The sequence below is a fragment of the Theropithecus gelada genome, chromosome 8 (genome assembly GCF_003255815.1).
Source record: "Theropithecus gelada isolate Dixy chromosome 8, Tgel_1.0, whole genome shotgun sequence".
Classification (NCBI taxonomy): domain Eukaryota; kingdom Metazoa; phylum Chordata; class Mammalia; order Primates; family Cercopithecidae; genus Theropithecus; species Theropithecus gelada.
Window position 1 is genome coordinate 40,488,923 of NC_037676.1, and position 24,786 is coordinate 40,513,708.

General features: G+C 46.6%; 1 protein-coding gene across 2 annotated transcripts; it reads left to right on the forward strand.

Moving 5' to 3' along the window:
* Positions 1 to 2,770: 2,770 nt before the first annotated feature.
* Positions 2,771 to 16,047, forward strand: GINS4 (GINS complex subunit 4). Of its 2 annotated transcripts, none has more exons than XM_025394280.1 (8): positions 2,771 to 2,954; positions 3,742 to 3,856; positions 9,951 to 10,037; positions 10,781 to 10,894; positions 13,297 to 13,394; positions 13,535 to 13,623; positions 15,475 to 15,565; positions 15,657 to 16,047. In XM_025394280.1, exons 2-8 carry the CDS (start codon positions 3,761 to 3,763, stop codon positions 15,751 to 15,753), a joined length of 672 nt encoding a protein of 223 aa, XP_025250065.1. In that variant the 5' UTR covers positions 2,771 to 2,954; positions 3,742 to 3,760; the 3' UTR covers positions 15,754 to 16,047. The 2 variants fall into 2 exon arrangements, with proteins under 2 accessions (XP_025250065.1, XP_025250066.1); XM_025394281.1 differs by having other exon boundaries at positions 2,795 to 2,946.
* Positions 16,048 to 24,786: the final 8,739 nt, after the last annotated feature.

The following is a 24,786-nucleotide window of genomic DNA, read 5'->3' on the forward strand; positions in this document are numbered from 1 at the left end:
TAGAGACGTTATCTATGCTTGGACTCAAATCTGTAACACTTAAGGAATATTAATAAACATCATTGAAAAGCTATTTGGTAATGAGAATTATGGAAGAATAGGATTGTGCTCAAAGACCACTGTTTCAGTCATCGAATGCTACATAACAAACCACTCCAAAACATAGGGCCTAAAACAACAACAATACTTATTTTGCTCACAAATCTGCCATTTGGGCAGGGCTCAGCAGAGAAGCTCATCTCTGCTCCCTTCATCTTAGCTGGGACAGTTTGAAGCCTCAGAGCTGGAATCACCTGAAGGCTCATTCAACCCAGACATCTGGAGAATGGAACAACTGGGGTTCTGGGGTTCGTCCAGTAAGGCTCCCCATCTCTGCCTGGCATCTTCATAAGGACTCTATTGCACAGCAACTGCAGGCTAGCCAGACTTCTTCCACATCAGCCCACAGCTCTCAAGGGATAGGGCTCCAGAAAAAAGAGCCAAGTGGGAGCCACATTGCCTTTTATGACCTAGTCCTGGAAGCCAAGCAGCATCACTTCTGCCAAATTCTCTTGGTCAAAGCAGTTAAAAAGCTCTTTCCTGATGTAAAAGGCAAGAACAGGGCCAGGCACAGTGGCTCATGCCTGTAATCCCAGCACTTTGGGAGGCTGAGGTGAGCGGATCACTTGAGCCTGAGTTCAAGACCAGCCTGAGCAACATGATGAAACCCCATCTCTACTAAAAATACAAAAAAATTAGCCAGGCATGGTGGTGCACACCTGTAGTCCCAGCTACTCATGGGGGCCGAGGCAGGAGGATCACCTGAGCCCAGGGAGGTCAAGGCTGCAATGAGCTGTGACCGCCCCACTGCACTCCAGCCTGGGTGACAGAGTGAGACTCTGTCTCTAAATAAACAAATAAAACATGAGAACATAGACCTCACCTCTTGATGAAGGCGTGTCAGTGTCATATGGTAAGAAGGGTATGTGGGGTGAGATCCATGTCAGAACAGCTGTGTTTGGGAAACACACTCTGCCAAACCAAAAACAACGGGATGCCCAAACCATTGAAACATAGCGTTGAAACAGACCTTGAAATGACCACTTATTTGCCACTCACAAAATTCATTTTGTAAGACCCAGTTCAAATGTCCCTTCCTTCTGGGAATCCCGTGCTGATACGCCCCAGCTTACACACCCTTTGTAAAGATGCCCACTCTCTCACTCAGCTTATTCTATTGTCATTTTTAAAACAGGATTGTAATCAGGCAGGTACAATCATCCTATACTAGCCAATCATTTTACTAGTCAATCAATATGACATCACAGGGCAGCCTCACAAAGAGCCCTCAGACTGATGGAGAAGAGACACTTTTAGGGAAGCCAGAAGCAACGCTTTGCACAGAAAATGCAGGACAGCAAAGAGAAAAGAATCAGCAATTCAGAGAAGAAAAACTGGATCACACAAAGATGGAAAAAATATATAAATATACAGACATGGGTTTTTTTGCTTTTCCCCTCCAGAAGCTGAGTTGAAAGCATTGCCCCAAAGCAGTGATTCTCAAACCTCACCTGCGTCAGGGTCACCGGGAGGGCCTGGGTCTAGTGAAATACCCTCAGTGTTTCTGATTCAGTGGGCCTGGGTGGGCCCTGAGAATCTGCATTGTCGCGGAGTCCCAGGCGATGTTGCTGCTGGTCGTCAGATCCCAGGCTTCAAAAACCACTAGCCACTTTGTGAGGCAGAGGTGGAAGGATCACTTGGGTCCTTGAGTTCGAGACCAACCTGGCCATCATAGGGAGACACAACTCCTCTCCCCCACCCCGCCACAGTTTTTTATTTATTTTATTTTATTTTATTTTTATTTTTATTTTTATTTTATTTTGAGACAGAGTCTCGCTCTGTCGCCCAGGCTGGAGTGCAATGGCGCGATCTCGGCTCACTGCAAGCTCCGCCTCCCGGGTTCAAGTGATTCTCCTGCCTCACTCTCCCGAGCAGCTGGGATTACTGGCTAATTTTTTTTATTTTTGGATTTTTAGTAGAGACGGGGTTTCACCAAGTTAGCGCGGATGGTCTTGATCTCCTGACCTCGTGATCCACCCGCCTCGGCCTCCCGAAGTGCTGGGATTACAGGCATGAGCCACCGCGCCCGGCCTCATAGTTACATTAAAAAAAAAAAAAAAATTAAAAAGTAACTGGGCGTGGTGGCGCTGGCCTGTGGTCCCAGCTACTCCAGAGGCTGAGGTGGAAGGATCGCTTGAGCCCGGGAGGCAGAGGTTGCAGTGAGCTGTGATGGTGCCACTGCACTCCAGCCTGGGCACCAGAGCAAGATCCTGTCTCAAGAAAGATAAAAAGGAATGTACTGGAGATTCTGAAGGCACCGACCATAGTGACCACAGCTGAAACCCCGCAAAGACGGAGGAACCCAAAGAGCCACGGGAGCTGTGGGTGGAGACGACCCAAGAGGCTGCTGCGGCCAGCTCTCAACAGCACACTTCTGGGTGGGACCCCCCGGGGCGGACACCGCCACTCCCCTTGGCCACGGTACGGGGCGCCCCCTCCCGACGCTCGTGAGTAGTGCAACCCGGACCGCAGACCCGAACCGCCGACCCAGGTGGGCGGGGTCCACCCGGACCAGCCTCCAGCCGCTTAGTGTCCACGGGTTGCTGGGACTGCGAGCGGCCGCGAAGACAGTCCCCACCCCTCGGGTGGGCGGGCCCAAGAAGACCGCCCCTCTCTTCGCCCCCGCGCCTTGACTGGTCAATCTCGCCCGTGCGCGATGACGTCCTGCCTAGGCGGAAAGTTTCCGAGAGTAGCGCGGGAGCTGAGAAGTTGGAGGCTCGGGTTCATCTGCGGAAGGCCTTGAGCAGTTTGTTCCGCTGTCTTCCTGCTTCCAGGTTCCCCGACTGCGTCCCCACGAACTCCCCGTCCTTACCGCTTGCTGCTGTGGACTGCCTCGCTGTCTCCCAGGTCCCCGAGTGAGCGTCGAGTGGGACCTCTGTGGCGAAGGAAGGCCTGTGTGGGTGGCACTGAGAGGTAGAAGGGGAGGGGAATGTTGGCAGTTTCCCTGCGACCCCGGGGACTTTGCTCGTCCCCGCCATCCACTTCCTTAGGCCTTTGGAGTCGCCGACTGGTCTAATGTCGCCGGGCCTTGTGGCTCTGGGAAATTAGCATTGATTAATCCTCCTAACAATTTTTATTTTTATAAAGACAGACTCTCCCTATGTTGCCCAGGCTGGTCTCGAACTCCTGGGCTCAAGGTATCTTCCAGCCTCGGCTTCCCAAAGTGTTGGGATTACAGGCGTGAGCCCGGCCAGCTCCCAACAATGTTAAGTGCCTGCTAGGAGTCAAGCACTGTGCTGAGCGCAGGGGCTCCCCAAGTCGTTGCGTCCCCAGTGCTTAGTGCCAGGCATTGAGCAGAGGCGCGATTCGTATGTGAACTGAAACGAACCCCGTCCCTGAGGAACAGGACCTCTGCTGGGAAGTCAAAGAAATGAATAGTGATTGTATGATGTGATAGGTGGTCAGTTCCTGGTGGGCAGTAATAAAGGGGAGGATTGTTTGAGAAACGGATACCTGACCTGAGCCTTGGAGGAAGAGGCAGATACTGGAAAACTAGAGTCCCTGCGTTCTCTCACCACTTGCTAATGGGCCTCTACAACCGCAGGAAACCGCAATAAACCTTTCCCTTCTCCAGATAGATGTCTATTCTTGCAAAGAAATAGAAAATGCATTGCAGAGTATTGGTTCTTTCCTTCTCATTAGGTTCCTGGTTTCAGAGAAGATGACCGAAGAACTGGATTTCCTGGGACAGGACTCTGATGGGGGTAGTGAGGAAGTGGTCCTAACTCCTGCAGAGCTCATTGAAAGGTTGGAGCAGGTAAGCATCTCAGATCGAATCCCTTTGCTCCAGTCAGCCTTTTTATTTAGTTCATCTGTGAATATCAGGGATCACAAAATGAAGAAATGGAATTCAGGGCTTATTTCAGGAGAACAGGGACTGGATCTTACCATCTACGTGGAAACGGGAAGCAGGAAGGACATCCTCTGTTAGAGACCTCATCATGTCAAACACAGCATTCCCAAGTGGGGTCAGTAAGAGACAGCTTTGGGCACATTCAGTGAACAGTTCACAGAGCAAGATCCACGTGATATTTTCAGGGACTGTAGAGGTGTGGTGGGACTGCTAACTTCTTTACCTTAGTCCCTTGAACATCTGCTGTTTCCCTGGAGAATGCCTGTTCAGCAAGAAAATGCTGAAATGCCCGTAAGGGATAACTGGTCATATTCTTCCTTTTTCTCACATGTTTTTTTCTTGAGTCATCTGCTCTCCATGTGTCCACTGCTTATCTAAAATCCTTTCTGAAATATTTCTCCTTTTAGTTATAATAGCTCTGACTTATTGCATATTTCCCATGTGCCAGTAACTGTGTTCTTTACACTTATATCTCATGACGCTCTGGTAACAGTTCAGACTATGTGGATTTAAATCTGTCTCTGACACGACTCTGTTACGTGATGTTAAGCAAGTTGGGGAGTTTGTCTCAAGCCATTGCTTGACTATAAAATGGTGATAGTAGGGCCGGGCACAATGACTCAAGCCTGTAATCCCAGCACTTTGGGAGGCTGAGGTGAATGGATCACCTGAGGTCCAGGAGTTCGAGACCAGCATAACCAACATGATAAAACCCCATCTCTACTAAAAAACAAAAATTAGCCGGGCGTGGTGGCGCATGCCTCTAATCCCAGCTACTCAGGAGGCTGAGCACGGAGAATCACCTGAACCCGGGAGGCAGAGGTTGCAGTGAGCAAAGGTCCCACCATTGCACTGCAGCCTGGGCAACAAGAGTGAAACTCCATCTCAAAAAAATAATAAAATAAAATTGAGATGATAATAGTGTCTCCTTCCTAGAGTTTTGGGTTGATTAAATGTGGAATTATAATTGTGTACTCAGCATGCTGTCTGATACGTGGTAAGCACTCACTAGACGTGAGCTGTTCATAGTAATTATCCTTACCCTCTTGCTCTAACTGCCCCTTTCCAGAGCTCTCTCATGTTTGCGACTTTAGTATTCTTCACTCTTCCCTGCCATACATGATATCATGAATGCCAAAACCGAACTAAAATAATTTTTGAATTATACCTTATATGATGATCCTCACTATTTAGCACTGATTCTTAATCTGTTTTTATATCACAGACCTTTTTGAGAAACTGGTAAAAACTCTGGTCTTTCATCCCGGAATAACGCACACATGCACCCATGCAGAATTTTGCATATGACTTCCAGGGCATCACAGATCCCCTGAAATCCACCCACAGACCTAGTTTGTGGAACAGCATAAGAGTTCCTTGTTCATTAGGAAAGGGTTCATTAAACAAAAATCAAAAGGCACAAAGCATAAAGGAAAAAAGGGATACATTCCTGGAGTGCAGTGGCATGATCTTGGTTCAGTGCAACCTCTGCCTCCCAGGTTCAAGTGATTCTCCTGCCTCAGCCTCCTGAGTAGATGGGACTATAGGCGTGCACCACCACGCCCGGCTAATTTTTGTATTTTTAGTAGAGATGGGGTTTCACTATATTGGGTTTCGCTGTGTTGGCCAGGCTGGTCTCAAACTCCTGACCTTGTGATCTGCCTGCCTTCGCCTCCCAAAGTGCTGGGATTACAAGTGTGAATCACTGTGCCCTGCCTGTTTGTACTTCTGGATTAGAGTGAAAAGACAGGCCACCATGCTGGGAGAAGATACTTGCAAAATGTTAATATGTAGCTGACACAAAATGATTATCCACAGTACATAAACAACTCTTTCAGACTACCCAATACAGACTGATACTTGGAAGAAGAAGAAAACAAGATGGCCAATAAGCATATGAAAAAGATGTTCAACCTTTTTAGTGATCAGGAAAATGAAAATTAAAATCATGAGATATCATTTCATATCTATCAGATTGGAAGAACTGAAAAACGTGAGCAATGTAAAGTATGGCAAGAATGTAGAGCAGCTGAGCGCAGTGGCTCATGCCTGTAGTTCTAGCAACTCAGGAGGCCAAAGTGGGAGGTTCGTTTGAGCCCAGGAGTTTGAGACCAACCTGAGGATCATAGCAAGATCTTATCCCAAAAAGAAAAAAATTAAGAATATAGGGCAGGCCAGGTTCGGTGGCTCACACCTGTAATCCCAGCACCTTGGGAGGCCGAGTCGAGCAGATCACCTGAAGTCAGGAGTTCAAGACTATCCTGGCCAACATGGCGAAACCCCATCTCTACTAAAAATACAAAAATTAGCCGGGCGTGTTGTCACGCCTGTAATCCCAGCTACTCAGGAGGTTGAGGCAGGAGAATCTCTTGAACCCAGGAGGTGGAGATTGCAGTGAGCTGAGATCACACCACTGCACTGCAGCCTGGGCAACAGAGCAAGACTCCGTCTCAAAAAAAAAAAAAAAAGTAGAGCAATTTGCACACTTATATACTGCCATGGGATGTAAATAGGTGTAATCACTTTGGAAAATAATTTGTTATTGTCTAGTAAAGATGAAGGTGCACATACCTGTGGTCCAGTAATTCCACCCCCAGGTACATACCTAGTGAAAACTTCCGCATATACTCTAGGAGACATCTACCATATTTTCACACATTGCTTGCAATAGTTAAAAATGAAAATAACCTAGATAACCATAAATAAATAGCATTGAGAAAATATACCATGTACAGTGGAAATAGAAGTGAAAATGAGTAAAATAACTCCGGAAACAGCATGAATAACAGGAGCATAATGTAGAACAATAACAACCATAAAATATGAGCTGCCAAAGAAACTTTATGTAAAGTTCAAACTTGCAAAATTACTGTTCAAGGCAGAGCCACCACCCTTGGGTGATGTGGCACACTGCTGTGCCACAGATGCCTCAGTGTGGACCCCTGCACCTTCCAGGACAGCCAGAGCCCCAGGCTGGTTGCTTTTTCAAGTGAGCATCATTGGGGTCCTTGAAAGGCAGCTAGAGGATGGGCGGCGGGGGGTCTGACGGCACCGCTGTGGCTTGCCGGTGGTTGAGCTAGAGTAACATCTCATGCCTGATGTTCCAGTGCAGTGCCCTGAGTGCAGCCAAGGAAGTGACCCACCACCTGCATGGCTGCCACAGCCAGATCCTGTCTCTTATGCTGTGTGACACAGCCAAAGGGACAGCCTGACAGGGCCACTGATGAGAACAGCTTTGGGAGCATATATAGGATACCCTTTAATACCTGTAAAAAGTGATTTAAAAGTTATTACCTGTAGTGCAGATTTGCTCATTTTAATGATTGTTTTAGTTTGCTATGGCTGCAGAGCAAAGTCCCAAAGACTGGGTAGCTTAAATAGAAATTTATTTTCTTAATTCTAGAGGCTCAGGTCAAAGTGCCAGCATAGTTGGCTTCTTCCCAGGCCTCTGCCTTAGGCTTGTAGGTGACCATATTCTCCCTGTGTCCTTGCGTGGTCTTCCCTCTCGTGTGTGTCTGTGTTAAAATTACCTCTTATCAGGACACCAGTCTTACTGGATTATGGCAACTTAATCACTTGTTTAAAGGCCCCCATCTCCAAATATAGTCACAGTCTGAGGTCCTGGAAGTTAGGTAGATTTTTGAGAGGGGACACACTTAAGCCTGTAGCAATAATGAACTGATTGGTATTTAGAATTTTGATCAGGGGCTAGGCACGGTGGTTCAAGCCTGTAATCCCAGCACTTCTGGAGGCTGATACAGGGGGATGTCTTGAGGCCAGGAGTTCGAAGACCACCATAGGCAACATGGTAAAACCCCATCTTTATTTAAAAAATTTAAAAATTAGCCAGGCTTTGTGGTATGTGCCTGTAGTCCCAGCTACTCTGGATGCTGAGGCAGGAGGATCACTTAAGCCTGGGAGGTCAAGGATGCAGTGAGCCATTATCGTGCCACTGTGTGACCAGAAACCAGATGTAGCCATTTCAAGTGTAAAAACTGATTTATAAAAAAAAAAAAAAAAAAAAAAGATTGGATTTTGATACAAGTTTCTCAGTAAAAATTTTGGAAAGATTTATATGAAAGTTTTATACTAATATAAACTTCCACCTAATGTTTTATACTTTATCATCATAATTTCATAATATAAATGAAGTGGTCCCCAATGGTACCCCAGTGTACCAGACAAGCACTATCACTTTCTTTGAATATCCTGTCATGAACAGTTGAGAGGTATTCTATAGAGATATGAACAAATGTAGTGAAACCATAAAGGAAATTCAACACGAAATTCAAGCTAGTGATTACCTCTGAGGAGGTAGGGACACACAGGGACTTGTCATTGTTCTCGTAGTTTGTTTGTTTGTTTGTTTTTGAGACGGAGTCTTGCTCTGTTGCCCTGGCTGGAGGGCAGTGGCGCGATCTCTGCTCACTGCAACCTCTGCCTCCCAGATTCAAGCAATTCTCCTGCCTCAGCCTCCCAAGTAGCTGGAATTACAGGCGTGCCAAGCCCGGCTAATTTTTTGTATTTTCAGTAGAAACGGGGTTTCACCAGGTTAGCCAGGATGTTTTGATCTCCTGACCTCATGATCCTCCCGCCTCGGCCTCCCAAAGCGCTGGGATTACAGGCATGAGCCACCACGCCCAGCTTGTTCTTCTAGTTTTAAAAATTATTCAATATTTGGCTGGGCTCAGTGGCTCACACCTGTAACCCCAGCACTTTGAGAGGCCAAGGCAGGTGGGTCACTTGAGGTCAGGAGTTCAAGACCAGCCTGGCCAACATGGTGAAACCCTGTCTCTAATAAAAACACAAAAATTAGCTGGGCATGGTGGCACATGCCTGTAATTCCAGCTACTTGGAAGGCTGAGGCAGGAGAATCGCTTGAACCTGAGAGGCAGAGGTTGCAGGGAGCTGGGATCATGCCTCTGCTCCCCAGCCTGGGCAATAGAGTGAGACTGTCCCTCAAAAATAAATAAATAAAAATTATTCAGTATTTAATAAAAATCAGTCAAAAAGAAATACTGCTCCTAATAAGCCCGTCAGAAAATACGATGTTTTCCCATGCATTATGCAGGGTTTTGTTTGTTTGTTTCAGTCTGCAGAACTGTTGCAGATGCTCAGGCTCTGCACAAACACTTATGACAGTGGCCATGCCCAGCATTTGGTAATGTGTCTTGATGGTGATCATGGAGAGAAGCAGACACTCAAGGACATCAGAAAAAAATAAGTTGAGCCTGGTCAGCATATAATTCTGAGCTATGCTAAAACTACATTTCCTGTAATTGAAAGATAAGTGTAGCTTTCGTCAGTCACTTAGGGATATTTCAGTTCTCTAAGCCTTAGAAGTCTCTAAAATGAACCAAACAGCTGGGCCTGAGTCATAAATTAGAGCTTTAACCTCTGGCTCCGAAACTCCATAATAGATGAGCGCCTGTTTCTATTATGATCCTGTATACTTTGGGGCCATTAGTAAATTACTCAATCTGTATTTTTTCAATCAGATGAGGATAACTATATCCATTTTCTCTGCGATATGATGATGAATTAAAAACATTTGTGAAGTGCTCTGAGCTTCAGGAATGAAGAGCTGTGTGGATTGGTGGGTTGTTGCTTTCTCTCTAAATAGACATGGGGTGGTGCTCCCTGGGAGGAAGGAGCTGGTGGAGTAACAGTGTGCCTGGGCTGCCTGGCAAAGCCACGGTTTGAACACCAGGTGGTGTCACTCTCAGCACCAGGCGTCATACTAACTGAAGTAAGCAAGGGTTTGTGTGAGTGTCAGTTGAATAGAAGGTTATGAACATATCCTCCCAACTAAAACAGGACATGAGAAAGCAATTGCTAAACGTAGTTTGTCTTCAAAACAGCTTCAGTGTTTCCAGTTGGTGGGCAGACAGTTTTCTCGCCTGCACCGTCCCTGGTTTTTGTGGGACTTGGGCTGACTCACAAGGTTGTTTAGCTCTGTGGTGGATGATGCTTGGTTTTTCTGGCATTTGTCTTTTAGGCCTGGATGAATGAAAAGTTTGCCCCTGAGCTGCTGGAGAGCAAACCTGAGATTGTAGAATGTGTCATGGAACAGCTGGAGCACATGGTAAGAGTCGCTTGTCTTGGGCTGACAAAGGAGCAGAAAGGTAAAAGCATTTGATGAGCACACTGAGAGCTTGCGGTCTGATAGCAAATCTGTTTTGTTTGGCTCCAACCCACAGTCCAGTTCTTTAAAAAAAACGTTGAATTAGTTATCTATGTTTATCAAGCTTGAGAGTTCTTGTAAATATCTGGATATTGGCTTCCCATGAAAAGTCTAAAATCCTGCATTTCTGCATGAGAACAGTTGACCAGAGCAGTCCTATGAGAGCTGCCCATCCATGTACTCCCTGCTCCCCACAGTCCCTGACTACCCACCCTTCTCTTGTAGCCTCCTAACCTGGCCCCTGCAGACATTTTGAGTTTGTGGTCCCTGGCCTAGATTATCTAAGTCTAAATCGTTGTCAACTTCAGAGAAGCTGTGAAATGTGGATATTTCACAGTTTCTCAGCTGGTGTTTTAATACTGCTTTTTAGGCCCGATGGAAGTTTATTCTGTGTGCTGTGTTATCTCCCTTACAATCGGACTGGAGTTCTTCTGGAACCCTCTGGCTGAACATATTCTATTCAAATGGTCATTTTCTAAAAGTAAATGACTATTGTTTGCACTTTATACAATGATAAAATAAAATGAAAACTCACATGATATTTTTGTTTTCCTTGGACTGAAACATAGTCTGGGTCCTCAACGTTGCCAATGATGATGGTTGAACATCATGTTTTTTATAAACCTTAGTTTCTCATTTAATAGGAAGAAAATCTCAGGAGAGCCAAAAGGGAGGACCTGAAGGTCAGCATCCACCAAATGGAGATGGAGAGGATCCGCTACGTCCTCAGCAGCTACTTGCGGTGTCGCCTCATGAAGGTTTGACGTGGAGATACCTGGAGGCATTGAGACAGTGAGACAGCGCAGTCTGTAAAGCAGACTGAATGTCCTGGGGAGAACTTGGACTGGGGCCCAGGAGGGTGCAGGACCTGAAGACACTGCTGAGAGCCCAATATCAGTGTAGCTAAAGTGTAAAGAGAGCGAGAGATTGCTCCGCAGAAGCACAGAGAGGCATGTGTTGCCCACTGCGGGAACACCGCACACATTTTTAGTCTGTTCACCTGCTGAGTGAATGGTGCCCCCTTGCATTACAGCATGGCGGTGCTGAAGGGAGAGTCGTTGGCGTTGGTGAATAGGGAATGCTGACTAGAGGAGAACTTGTTTCCAAAATTATTTTGCCTGTCAGATGGCCAGCGTCAATGTCAAATGAACCAGGATGACTTACATTCGCCTACAGCTTTGTGGCTATCTAACTTACAAAAATGAAATTGCAGGCTAGGTATGGTGGCTCACGCCTGTAATCCCAGCACTGGGAGGCTGAGGAGGGTGGATCACCTGAGGTCAGGAGAGTTTGAGACCAGCCTGACCAACAAGGTGAAACCCCATCTCTACTAAAAATAAAAAAATTAGCCGGGCGCGGTGGCAGGCACCTGTAGTCCCAGCTACTCTGGAGGCTGAGACAGGAGAATTGCTTGAACCCAGCAGGTGGAGGTTGCAGTAAGCTGAGATCGTGCCACTGCACTCCAGCCTGGGTGACAGAGCGAGACTCTGCCTCAAAAAAAAAAAAAGAAAGGAAAAGAGATTGCAAAACATTCCTATTTTATAACCCTGAGAAATTCCTACTTCCTTGACATTTCATTTGGTTCTATGTGTCTCTTTAGTTATTACAAATAAAATAAATTATCTCTTCTACACGAGAATGCTTCAGCTATCTGAAGACTGCCCACAGTCTCCTCGAAGTCTTCTCTCAGGCACACATTTTAGCCATTCAAACCATTTACTCTCCTGGTCTCTAAAAGGGTTCTTGTTTGTCTTTATCCTTCTTAAGTTACACTATCTAAAACTAAACACAGTATCCCAGTTGTAGTTTGACCAAGTTTGTGAAAAACAGCCTGATCATTTCTCTTATTCTGATTATTAAGCTGGTAGTAATGCCAACCACATCACATTAGCATATTTATCACATTAGCATATTGACAGGTACGCTGCCTGAGCTCATTCTTCACTCACATGGACGCTAACCCCTTTTAATATGATAATTATCCCATCCAGTCATTGTCCTCTACTTGCACGGCTTAGGTTTTGGCTCCTTAAGTGTAGGGCTTGATACTTATTCCTCTTAAACTTTATCTTATTAAACTGGGCCATTTCCCTTGTCTCTGGATCCTGATCTTGTCACCTAATGTATTAGCTGTCTCTTAATACTTTATGTCATCAGCCCCCTTGTTTTTTTATTTGCTGGGTTGTGTGTGTTTTGTTTTGTTTTGTTTTGGTTTTTGACGGAGTCTCGCTCTGTTGCTCAGGCTGGAGTGCAGTGGTGCGATCTCAGCTCACTGCAACCTTCCCCTCCTGGGTTCAAGTGATTCTGTTGCCTCAGCCTTCCAAGTAGCTGGGATTACATGCCCCTGCCACCATGCCCGCCTGATTTTTAGAAGAGACAGGGTTTCACCATGTTGGCCAGGCTGATCTCGAACTCCTGAGCTCAGGTGATCCACCCCCACCTCAGCCTCCCAAAGTGCTGGGATTACAGGCATGAGCTACTGTGCCTGGCCCACATAAGGTTTTTGATGACCAAAAGCTGGTGATGACCAGCCAAGGGGCAGTGGCTCATGCCTGTAATCCCAGCACTTTGGGAGGCCAAGGCAGGTGGATCACCTGAGGTTAGGAGTTCAAGACCAGCCTGGACAACATGGTGAAACCCCATCTCTAAAAATGCAAAAATCAGCTGGGTGTGGTGGTGGGCGCCTGTAATCCCAGCTACTCAGGAGGCTGAGGCAGGAGAATCACTTGAACCCGAGAGGTGGAGGTTGCAGTGAGCCAAGATCGTACCACTGCACTCCAGCCTAGGCAACACAATGAGATTCCATCTCAAAAAAAAAAAAAAAAACTTTATGTGAATATTAATTAGACTGTGTTAAGGATCTCTCACCAAAGACTTCCTTACAGTTTGACATCTACCCATTGAGTCAGCATTCTTTGTTCAGCCACTTAGGAGTCTCCCAATCCAAGCTGTCCCCCAGCCCCACGTCCACAGCTTGCCTGCAAGGGTGTCTCAGAGATGTTGTTCCGTGTCTTATGGTGTGCCTCTCTACCCACACTGTCCCACCTCCAGACCACACGTCCTTCCTCGGGAGAGTTGTGTAAACCCTCTTTATATTAACCACATCCTTGTCTTTGACTTTTACCGAAGTTTTCATGAAGATTTTGCTTTATCCACACAGATAGAGAAGTTTTTCCCTCATGTCCTTGAGAAGGAGAAAACCCGGCCCGAGGGGGAGCCTTCCAGCCTCTCCCCGGAAGAGTTGGCCTTTGCCAGAGAGTGAGTGAGTGAGCTGTCGGCATGGGGCACCTGACTGGTTCAGCATGAGGCCTGTCCTCGAGGGCTGTGCGCTGCCGCCTGCTAACCTTGGACGTCCATCAGCTGTGCACACCACAGCAGTTTGAATCCATGTCTTTCAGGTTCATGGTGAACACAGAGACCTATCTGAAAAATGTCGCCTTGAAGCACATGCCCCCTAACTTACAGAAGGTGGACCTCTTTCGGGCAGGTAAACAGGACATTCTCCCTGCAGGTGGCCCACCCATCCTCAGGTGTCCCAGGGTAGGATCCTCTCTTCACTGTTTTTACCCAAATATGGGAAAATAAGTATGTAGATAAACAGAAAGGAGAGGAAGGGTTCTGGCTAAAATCCAAAAAAAAACCAGAAAGCAGATCCAATGGTAGTCATTTGAGCATTGCTTCCGTGTTCCCTGGGGTGGGCTGAGCCCCGTGACTGCACTGGTGCTTGTAGACTCGGGCATGGAGCTGCGTTCGCCTTCAGTAGCTAGCCATCTGCTGAGCCTCTGCGAGGTGCTGGCAGCCCCGAGTACCAGTGCTGCAGAGCCCACGCCAACATTGCCCCTGCTCTGAGGGGCTGGCGGTCTCTTCCTCACAGGTCCCAGAATGCGCAGGGCCCGCCTAGCTGGAGGGGAGGGCTGAAACAGGAGGCTAGGGAGACCTCCACTGAGTCCCTGTGGCCTTGGAAGAGGGAGCAGGTTGCAGGGTATGGAAAGACGAGGGAGGGAAGCCGGGGAAGGGCAGCTTGGCCGGAGCCCCTCCACGGGCCTCTTTGCACCGGCTCCTGAGGGCTGCTGAGCAAGGAAAGGGAGGTATAGGTAGAGCCCTTAACCGTGGATCAACCCACCGGGGGCCCCTGGCTTACAGGATAAAGCCCATGTTCCTCAGTGTTTCACAGTGCGCCAGATCCAAGCAAGACTGCCTCAGGCAAAATTGCCACACCAAATCAAATGCCCTCCAGGAGTCTGGAGCCCGCCTTGTCTACAAGCTGAGCTTAGTGTTCCAAGGCCACGAGCTCCAGTGCACCCAAGCCCTGGAAATTCATCTCTGCCCAGCCTGTGCTGGGGCTGGGGGCCACACGGCCACCCCTGTGGTGGTGGAACAAGGTCTTAGTCCCTTTGGGCTACTCACAGTTCTGGAGGCCGGGAAGTCCAGGATCCAGGCCCCGACAGGTTCAGTATCTGCCATGGGCCTGTTCCTCATCGATGGCGCCTTCCGTATGTCGCCACAGAGAAGGGAAGGGGCAAAGGGCAAGGGGCAAGCAGACTCTCAGGCTACTTCCGTAAGATCACTAATCCCAGTCTCTGTGTCCTAATCCCCTCCCTCCCGCCGCCCTTTTTTTTGTTTGTTTTTTTATTTTTTGAGACAAGGTCTTGCTTTGTTGCCCTGGCTAGAGTACTTTGATGCTGTCATAGCTCACTGCAGCCTTGAACTGCTGGGCTCAAGTGATCCTCCCACCTCAGCCTCCCAAGTAGCTGGAACTACAGGCATGTGCCACCATGCTTGGCTATTATTTTAAAAATTTTTTTGTGGAGACAGTATTGCTATTGTTTTCTAGGTTGGTCTCAAACTCCTGGCCTCAATTGATCCTCCAGCCTCAGCCTCTCAAAATGCTGGGATCACAGGCATGAGCCACTGCCTGGCCTATTCTCTACTTATAAGACACCAGTCAGATTGGATTAGGGCCCACACTTTCACTTAATTGCCTCTTTAAAAGCCCTGTTTCCGAATACAATCCCATGCTGAAGTATTGGGGGTTAGGGCTTCAACATATGAATTTTGCAGGGACACAGTGTAGCCCATAACACCAGCTGCAAGTCAGACCCATATCAGACTTATGAAACCCTGAATTGGTCATTTTGCTGAGGCTGCCTGAGGAACACAAAAGGCCCAATCCGTGTCCAGTTCCCTCCCTGGTCAGCCACTCTGTCTGCATCTTAGAAGAATAGGAAAGGGCTGGACTCCTATCTAAACCCTGAGTGTGCCATACCTCCCAGCAACTTTTCCTTGGTTGACTTTGTTGGCCGAGCATTTCCTGATCACATTATTATTTTCCTGGCAGTTCCCAAACCAGATCTAGATTCTTACGTGTTTCTGAGAGTGAGAGAACGACAAGAAAACATACTGGTAGAACCAGACACAGATGAGCAGAGGTGAGTGGCGTGCGTCTTTCACAGTGGGCACATTCCTCCCAATGGAGGGCCAGCCGAGCTCTACAGGAGAATATGTTTCCTTCTTTTTCAGGGACTACGTGATTGACCTGGAAAAGGGCTCACAGCACTTGATCCGATACAAAACCATTGCACCTCTGGTTGCATCTGGAGCTGTCCAGCTAATTTAAAACTAGGCATAAACAGCCAGGCATGGTGGCTCACACCTGTAATCCCAGCACTGTGGGGGGCCGAGGCAGGCGGATCATGAGGTCAGGAGTTCGAGACCAACCTGACCAACATGATGAAACCCCATCTGTACTAAAAATACAAAAAAATTAGCCGGGTGTGGTGGTGTGCACCTGTAATCCCAGCTTCTCGAGAGGCTGGGGCAGGAGGATCACTTAAACCTGGGAGCAGGAGATCGCAGTGAGCCGAGATCGTGCCATTGCACTCTAGCCTGGGTGACAGAGCGAGACTGTCTCGGAAAAAAAAAAAAACTAGGTATAAACTCATGAGGTCAGGGGATCAAGACCATCCTGGCTAACACGGTGAAACCCCATCTCTACTAAAAATACAAAAAATTAGCCAGGCATGGTGGCAGGCCCTGTAGTCCCAGCTACTCGGGAGGCTGAGGCAGGAGAATGGCATGAACCCGGGAGGCAGAGCTTGCAGTGAGCCAAGATCGTGCCATTGCATTCTAGCCTGGGCAAAAGATCAAGACCCCCCCCCAAAAAAAAAAAAAAAAAAAAAAAAGGCATACACAGGCATGAAGACCTGGAACCCTAGAGAAAATACTAGAAACCCCTCGTATTACCTTGTGCCTGAGGACAATAATAAAGTAGTTCACTAGGCATCAGACATTCCTCAGCAGTGCTGTGGGTCACAGGCGTGAAGAGGAGCTTGAGGCAGGATTGTTTGTGTTGCCGCACGTCCTGTGTGCTGCTTTAGCCTGTGTCAGTAGATGGGGCCATTGCTCTGTTTATTCTGTATGCTTGGCGGAGCAGCAGAGGCTCTCAGCACGCCTTTTCCCTTTGTAGTATTTTCTGAGCTAAGGAAAGTCAGGCAGAGGTAGTTCATAAGAAGGCATCACTGCCTGTGATCGGGGCTGCATTTAGCCCTGACCTGATAATGGTATGAGAGTTCATTTAGCCTTTCTGCTGGGAAGATTGTAAATAGATTAAAGAAAACAGCTGTGGCCTTCTCCCGTCATACATTATTAGACTGTGTGAACTAACATTTTAGAACCTCTAATATTGGACTTAAAACCAATTTCTGTCATGCTTAACTGAAAATCACAACTAAACCAATAAACCATTATTAAATTTCCATTCTGTGGCAGAAGGCACCTCTGGACGGCTCCCGGCTTGTAGTCTAATGAAGTATGTGCTCCCTGCTGTTAACCCGCAGCCCTCCCCAACTCTCCAGCGGCTTTGCCAGGCCAGCCTCCGGGCCATCTGGCTGTCCTTGGCCAAGGCACTGTTAACAGAGTGACGTTAACCATCCTGTATTGTGACCTCTGTGGCCACTTTTCTGGTTTAAGTCCTTCACTTTTTCAAGAGGAATGGATGAAATTAACCTAATATGCATGCAGAGTTTTACAGTGATGCTGGAAGGAAGGATGTATAGGCAGTGAATGAATGATCGTTCCTTGAAATGCGATAAAAAAAAACCCTGCATTCCATCTTTTCTTCCTGGATGAAGTTGGCAGATTTCCATTTGCAGGATATGGGCTGCGAGAGTAATCAGGGTAACATTGCTGTCATTTCCAAGAGAAATCAGTAGGGGAAGGCAAGGGAGGTGTTTTTTGTTTTTTTTTTTCTTTTTTGTTTTTTGAGACAGAGTTTCCCTCTTGTTGCCCAGGCTGGAGTGGCAGTGACATGATCTCGGCTCACTGCAACCTCCACCTCCCAGGTTCAAGAGATTCTCTTGCCCCAGCCTCCTGAGTAGCTAATGCACATCACCACACCCGGCTAATTTTTTGTATTTTTAGTCGAGATGGGGTTTCCCATGTTGGCCAGGCTGGTCTCGAGCTCCTGACCCCAGGTGATCCACCCACCTCAGCCTCCCAAAGTGCTGGAATTGAGTCACCGCACACGGCTTGGGGAGGTTTTATTTCTTGACAAAGGTATTTGATACTCATGCAGTCCCTTGTTTTTTCCAGTGTCTTTACCGCCTTAAGCGACTCATTAAACAAATGTGCGTTGAGCACACAGTGTGCCAGGCATAGTTCAAGGCACCAGTGCCTTGAACCAGGAGTAAGACATTCAGTCCCTGCTTGGATGGAGTGAGAAGTGCTTGCAGAGAGTTAAAGAGTTAGACTTACCGGGGACACTGGACTGGGTGGTCTGGGAGGGTCTCACTGGAGAGACAACATTTAGGCTGAGATCTGATTAACAGGAGGCAACTGCAGTGTAGAGGTCAAAAGAGAGGGTGTTCCAGGCAGAGAAGACAGCCTGTGCAAAGGCCCTGAGGCAGAAACAAGCTCTGCTTGAGGTCAGCCTGGCTACAAAGCCCAACTCAAAATAGAAAGTAGTACAGGATAAGGTCTGAGACAGGCTGGGCCCAGATCTTACAGAACCTTGTTAATAAGGATCCCATTTGGTCTTCCACAGTCCTGAGAAGCAGGCAGGGCTAATGGGAAACAGCAAGTATTTAGTGGTAAGCCTGAGATCAGAACCCAAGTCTCCATTTCCTAGTCACATTCTCCCTGTAGTGCTAAGCCCAGAGACCTGAGCTGTTACCTAGAACAGTGCTTCCTAAGCCTTAATGTGCTTACCCATCCCCTGGAGCTCGCCTTAAGATGTAGGTTCTGCCGGAAGCCCAAGTTCGTTTAGTATGTCATAGTTAATTCAGAGTAAAATCAAGAGTTAGTACCTGATTTATACCTGTTATATAAAGAGACATCTTCACTGTATGATCATTTTGTCACTTTTCAAAAGCACTTAATTCCTGTTCAATTGAAAATGTTTCAAGAACAAACCTAATTGGTCATATTATTGACATTGCACATTTATATATGAATAAATTTTTGCAAATTAAGAAAAAAAAAAAGATGTGGGTTCTGAAACAGGGTGAGGTCCAGGATCCTGCCTTTCTAAGGAGCTCCACGTTGTGCAGCTGCTGCTGGCCCGGGGACCACATTGAGTGATGGCCCTATGTCTTCGTGCCTCCAGCTGCTGCCCTGTACGTGTCCGACTGCACGAAGCCCTTTACATCCTCTAAAGCCACAGTAAATTGCTCCTTTTCCTAAGTTACCTCTTCAAGAAGACTGGTTTTGATATGTCATTTTTAAATAAAGGAGAAGTTGAATTTCAAAACCAAGTGGAACAGGAAATGATGTGACTTGGTTGACATCGATGTTAACATTTGGTTCATGGTGAGTGTTTTGCTTTCTTGTTAAAAACTCGCCGCTAAAAGCATGACAGAACATTTTATCAAATGATGGCATCATCCTTTACCATAAGTTTGCCCCTAGTAAGACAGCTCTCCCTGAGACGTGCTTGCAGGTCCCTGTGTGGGTTTTCCTGCCGCAGTCATCATCCGTCATCTGTGATGAAGTTTGATGCGTTTACTCCATGCTCATGCCGCAGCAGCCCGCCTGGCTTTGGCATCGCCCTCAGAGGCATCAAACTTTCCCAGCTGCAATGTACAAGAGTTAGCCAGTAAGCTTGCAGAGTGCTTTGGTGTTTTTTTTTTTTTTGGTTTTTTTTTTGAGATGTCGCCCTGGCTGGAGTGCAGTGGTACAATCTCAGCTCACTGCAACCTCTGCCTCCTGAGTTCAAGCGATTCTCCTGCCTCAGCCTCCCAAGTAGCTGGGATTACAGGTGCATGCCACGACACCCAGCTAATTTTTGCATTTTTAGTAGAGATGGGGTTTCACCATGTTGGCCAGCCTGGTTTTGAACTCCTCACCGCAAGTGATCTGCGTGCCTCGGCCTCCCCAAGTGGTGGGATTACAGGTATGAGCCACCACACCCAGCTGCAGAGTGCATTTTTAAGCAAACACATCATATGTCAATTCTTCATATAGTGTCCTTTAAGTAATTTATCTTGGGAAACCAAATATCCCATTTAGAATTCTGTAAGAACTGATTTTTCTCATGTATCTAATCAACTAGCTATGAAAGCCCTCTCGTTATATTGTCCAAAAAACCTTTGTTTTTTAAAAAAGCAAAATCACTATTCTGTACTTATTTAACAGATTTGGTTTCAAATAGCTTGGCTATTTCCGAAAAATCGTATTCATTCCATGGCTAAGAAACAACTACTGGTGTACAAAGAGATGTACTGGCCCAGGCTTGGTGGCTTACACCTGTAATCCCAGCAATTTTGGGAGGCCAAGGTGGGAGGATCACTTGAGCCCAGGAGTTCCAGACCAGCCTGGGCAACATAGTGAGAGACTGTCTCTACAAAGAATAAAACAACCTGGCTTGCTGATGTGCATCTGTAGTCCCAGCTATTCGAGAGGCTGAGATAGGAGGATTGCTTGAGCCCAAGAGGTTGAGGCTGCAGTGAGCTATGATTGCACCACTGCAATCCAGTCTAAGTGACAGAGCAAGACTCTGTCTCAAATATATGTGTATATATATGAGATTCTTTTTTTTTTTTTTTTTTTGAGACGGAGTCTCACTCTGTCACCCAGGCTGGAGTGCAATGGCATGATCTCGGCTCACTGCAACCTCCGCCTCCCGGGTTCAAGCCCAGGTTCAAGTGATTCTCCTGCCTCAGCTTCCTGAATAGCTGGGACTACAGGCATGTGCCACCACACCTGGCTAATTTTTATATTTTTAGTGGAGACAGGGTTTCACCATGTTAGCCAGGCTGGTCTCAAATTCCTGGCCTGAAGTGATCCACCTGCCTTGGCTTCCCAAAGTGCTGGGATTACAGGCATGAGCCATGGCATCTGAGATCCCCCTTTTAGAGTCGAGATACCAGACTCCTTTGCTGAAGGCCACATCACTTCTAAGTAGAGGAGATGTGATCAAACCCCAGTGAGGCCAGGGCACCTGAGTACATCCTTTTCATCTTACCGTAATCTTTCTTTCCACAAAAGAAAAGAAGATCCAAAAATGTTTTCGGCAATGATAGCTTCACTGGAATGAGTTCTCATATTCCAAAAAGACTCATTTGAGGGAATAACCACTACCATTCACATTGCTTTAGAGGAGGTGGCATTTTTCTCAACATAGTTTTCTGTTTTAACCAGGTCCTATTCTACATAACACAATGCTGACAAATTCTGCCTAGCTTGTTAAGACAAGGAAAACCACTTGAAATAAAGTCTGCACACAATTAAACCTAAGTCTTGCTTCTTGTCCAGTTCTATTAGTTTCTATGGAAATAAGAATAAAAGTAAATGACTATTTTTGCCTCTAAGGAATTTACAATTAATCCTGAGAAAATGTCTTAAAGTGTAAACCTAAAAGTATGAGATTCTTTGGCTCAGAAAAAGATTTTCCTAACGGCCAGGCCTAGGGTTAAGAGGAATTTATTTTCTTGGGTTCAGAGATTTGCATATGAATGTTTTAAGCCTCTTAAGTGGCTTAAAACAACTTGGAACCCAAAGTTGTTGCCAACTCAAATGTAAATGTCTTTAAACTTCAAATTGCTTCTTCTGTTATCACTGAACCTATAATTTTCCTTAAACAGAATTCTGACCATTTCATTGCCTCTTAAAAAGCTTCAGTGGGCCAGGCACAGTGGCTCATGACTAATCCCAGCACCTTGGGAGGCAGAGGTGGGCGGATCACCTGAGGTCAGAAGTTCAAGACCAACCTGGCCAACATGGTAAAACCCCATCTCTACTAAAACTACAAAAATCAGCTGGGCATGGTGGCAGGTGACTGTAATCCCAGCTACTTGGGAGGCTGAGGCAGGAGAATCACTTGAACCCAGAGCTGGAGGTTGCAGTGAGCCAAGATCTTGCCATTGCACTCCAGCCTGGCCTAAAAGAGCGAAACTCCATCTGAAAAAAAAAAGCTTCAGTGGTTACCTGTTGCCTACAGAAAAGGAAACAGTAAAGGAGATTAATATTTATCTGTGTCCTGGACAATAGGCAAATTGCTTTCCACGAATTATCTCGGTTAATCCTCATAACGACCCTGTGAGATAAGCGCCAGCTCACCACAGTACCCCAGCTTCCTGGTCAAATTATCCTTTCTCTTTCCCTAAATATTTTATAACCTCTTTTTTAATACCTACAGTTTTACTATTTTATCTTTGTTTCAATCCCACCAACTTCTTTGGGGCATTAAGGTGTACAAGTTTTCCTATGAGAAACACTGGAGTGATTTGGGCACACACAGCTTTCTGGTCGGCCTGAAATCTCACTTCCAGAATAGGTAATGAAAGTAACAGTGAGAAATGGCCTCTCCCACACCCAGCTTCACGTGTTAAAGTGTGTGCCGTCCACTCCCAGTTCTGTTTGCAGATGTGGCTGCCCTCAACCTCCGGACGAGTGATTTGGCCCTCAATCCGGGTGAGACTGTAGCAGTCCTCCCTTGTAGAAGATCATCAACTTTGCCATCTTCTGGAATCTGAAGCTTTCTCATCTCCAGTCAACAACGTAACATGTACCCTTTGGGTCCTCTTTAGTGAGGTCATGAGTAGGCTGCTGCCCACACTCTTGTCAACAGTTTAACAACTAACACAAGAGACAGCCTAAGGGCTGTTTCGTTAGTCAATTTCTCTTGGTTCTCCAACTTTTTTTTTTTTTTTGGAGACAGAGTCTCGCTCTGTCGCCCAGGCTAGGGTGCAGTGGCGTGATCTTGGCTTACGGCAACATCTACCTCCCAGAGTTCGAGCAATTCTCCTGACTCAGCCTCTGGAGTAACAGGGACTACAGGCACATACCATGACGCCCAGCTAATTTTTGTAGTTCTTGTAGAGATGGATGGAGTCTCACCATGATGCCCACGCTGGTCTCGAACTCCTGAGCTCAGGCAATCCACCCACCTCAGCCTCCCAAAGTGCGAGGATTAAAGGGTGAGCCACCACGCCCAGCCGTCCAACTTTTACTTCTGTATCAAACTGGATCCCATAAGTCAGTATTTCTGGATAAATGTATTAGTTCTTTGCTTTTAGCAAAGAGACAGCCATGTGAATAACATTTCCATGTTTTCTGAAAATTACAACTGAAGGTATTATCAATTACATATCCATTGTTTCTATATAAGAATCCCTGTAATAAATTTTTCTCAGAATTTAGTGCAAGTAAAAGTTTGTATCTTCAAACTTTATGGTTCATTTTATCAGACAAATGAGTCCTATCTGTTCCCCTTCCCGGCCTCCCTACCAGGAACTCAGAGCCACTTTGTGTGCCTCCTGCCTCCCTCCCAGCTTCCTTGTGTCTTTCCTTAAATAGTTTCTGATCTCCTTACAATACCTACAGTTTCAATCTAATATTTTGCCTTAATTTTAAAAGCTACCCCAAATTTGGGGAAGAATTACGTAAAAGTTATATAAGTACATATTAGTAACTTGGACATATATTAGTAGCCTGAAGTTCACACTTTTTAAAACATATATGGGAATGATGATTAATAAACCATTTGACAGTGTATTTATTCCTAAGTAGGAAAATTCATAAGCAAAAGTGGTAATGAAGGCAGGAGGTATAGTGTCCTCTCACTCCAGCACTTGTTTAAAAAGAGTGGCCAGGTCAGGTAAGTGACCCAGTAAGGTGCCAGGTGTAACTCCGTTCACTTTAGTCAACAAACAAGTAGGCTGGCTGGGTGCGGTGCCTCACGCCTGTAATCCCTGCATTTTGAGAGGCCGAGGCAGGCAGATACTTGAGGTCAGGAGTTCGAGACCAACCTGGCCAACAGGGTGAAACCCCATCTCTACTAAAAATACAAAAAAAAATTAGCCGGGCATGGTGACGGGTGTCTGTAATTCCAGCTACTTGGGAAGCTGAGGCAGGAGAATTGCTTGAACCCAGGAGGTGGAGGTTGCAGGTGAGCTGAGATCATGTCACTGCACTCCAGCCTGGATGACAGAGTGAGACTGCATCTCAAAAAAAAAAAAAAAAAAAGACAGATGGGGTCAGACACTGGTATGTGCTGCACATTAAGAGAAGAAAGCCCCTGTCTTAAAGCAGCTTACAATCTAGTGAGGGAGACCAACAAAAACCAAATCACAGCATACTGTGCTTGAATAAAGGTAGGAATGGGCGGGGCACAGTGGCACATTTCTGTAATCCCAGCACTTTGGGGAGCCAAGGTAGAAAGATCATTTGAGCACAGGAGTTCTAGACCAGCCTAGGCAACACAGCAAAACCTCATCTCTACCCAAAATACAAAAGCTAGGTGTGGTGGCATGTTCCTGTAGTCCCAGCTACTGAGGAGGCTGGGGTGGGAGAATGGTTTGAGTCCAAGAGGAGAACATTGCAGTGAGCCAAGATGGCACCATTGCACTCCAGCCTGGGCAACAGAGCTAGACCACGCCTCAAAAAAAAAAAAAAAAAAGAATGAACACGGGGCATTATGAAAAAACACAGGAATAACTCAAAAGGCTGGAAGAGTCCTGAAATCTTCCTGGAAGAGGTGGGTACCCAAGCCAAGACTTGAAACACTGGAGGGCTGAGCCAAGCTGAGGCAGGAAGAGAGGATGGCTACTGGAGGCAGAAAGGTCATGTGCAAAGGCACAGAAGCCACAGGGTGGATCCAGTACTCTGGAAACTCCCAGGAGCTGGGCATGGCAGGTGCATCAGACAAGAGTCAGGGGTGGGAGGAGAGGCAGTTTCCTGGCTTGGAGGAGTCTTACAAGGGTGTCATGGGAGACAGGTTTTCAGACAAACAAAAGTCTTCAGGAGTCTGATTTGTCATGCTAAAAATATATGAATTTTGCATGAAAACATTTGGAAGCCTCTTTGATATAATCAGTTCTTTTTTTTTTTGGCCGGGGGGACAGAGTTTCATTCTTGTTCCCCAGGCTGGAGTGCAGTGGCGTAATCTCGGCTCACTGCAACCTCCGCCTCCCAGATTCAAGTGATTCTCCTGCCTCAGCCTCCCAAGTAGCTGGGATTACAGGCATGTGCCACCACGCCTGGCTAAGTTTTGTATTTTCAGTAGAGATGGGGTTTCACCATTTTGGTCAGGCTGGTCTCGAACTCCTGACCTCAGGTGATTTGCCTGCCTCAGCCTCCCAAAGTGCTGGGATTACAGGCATGAGCCATTGTGCCCACCCGATAGGATCCATTTTACTTTTTTTTTTTTTTTTTG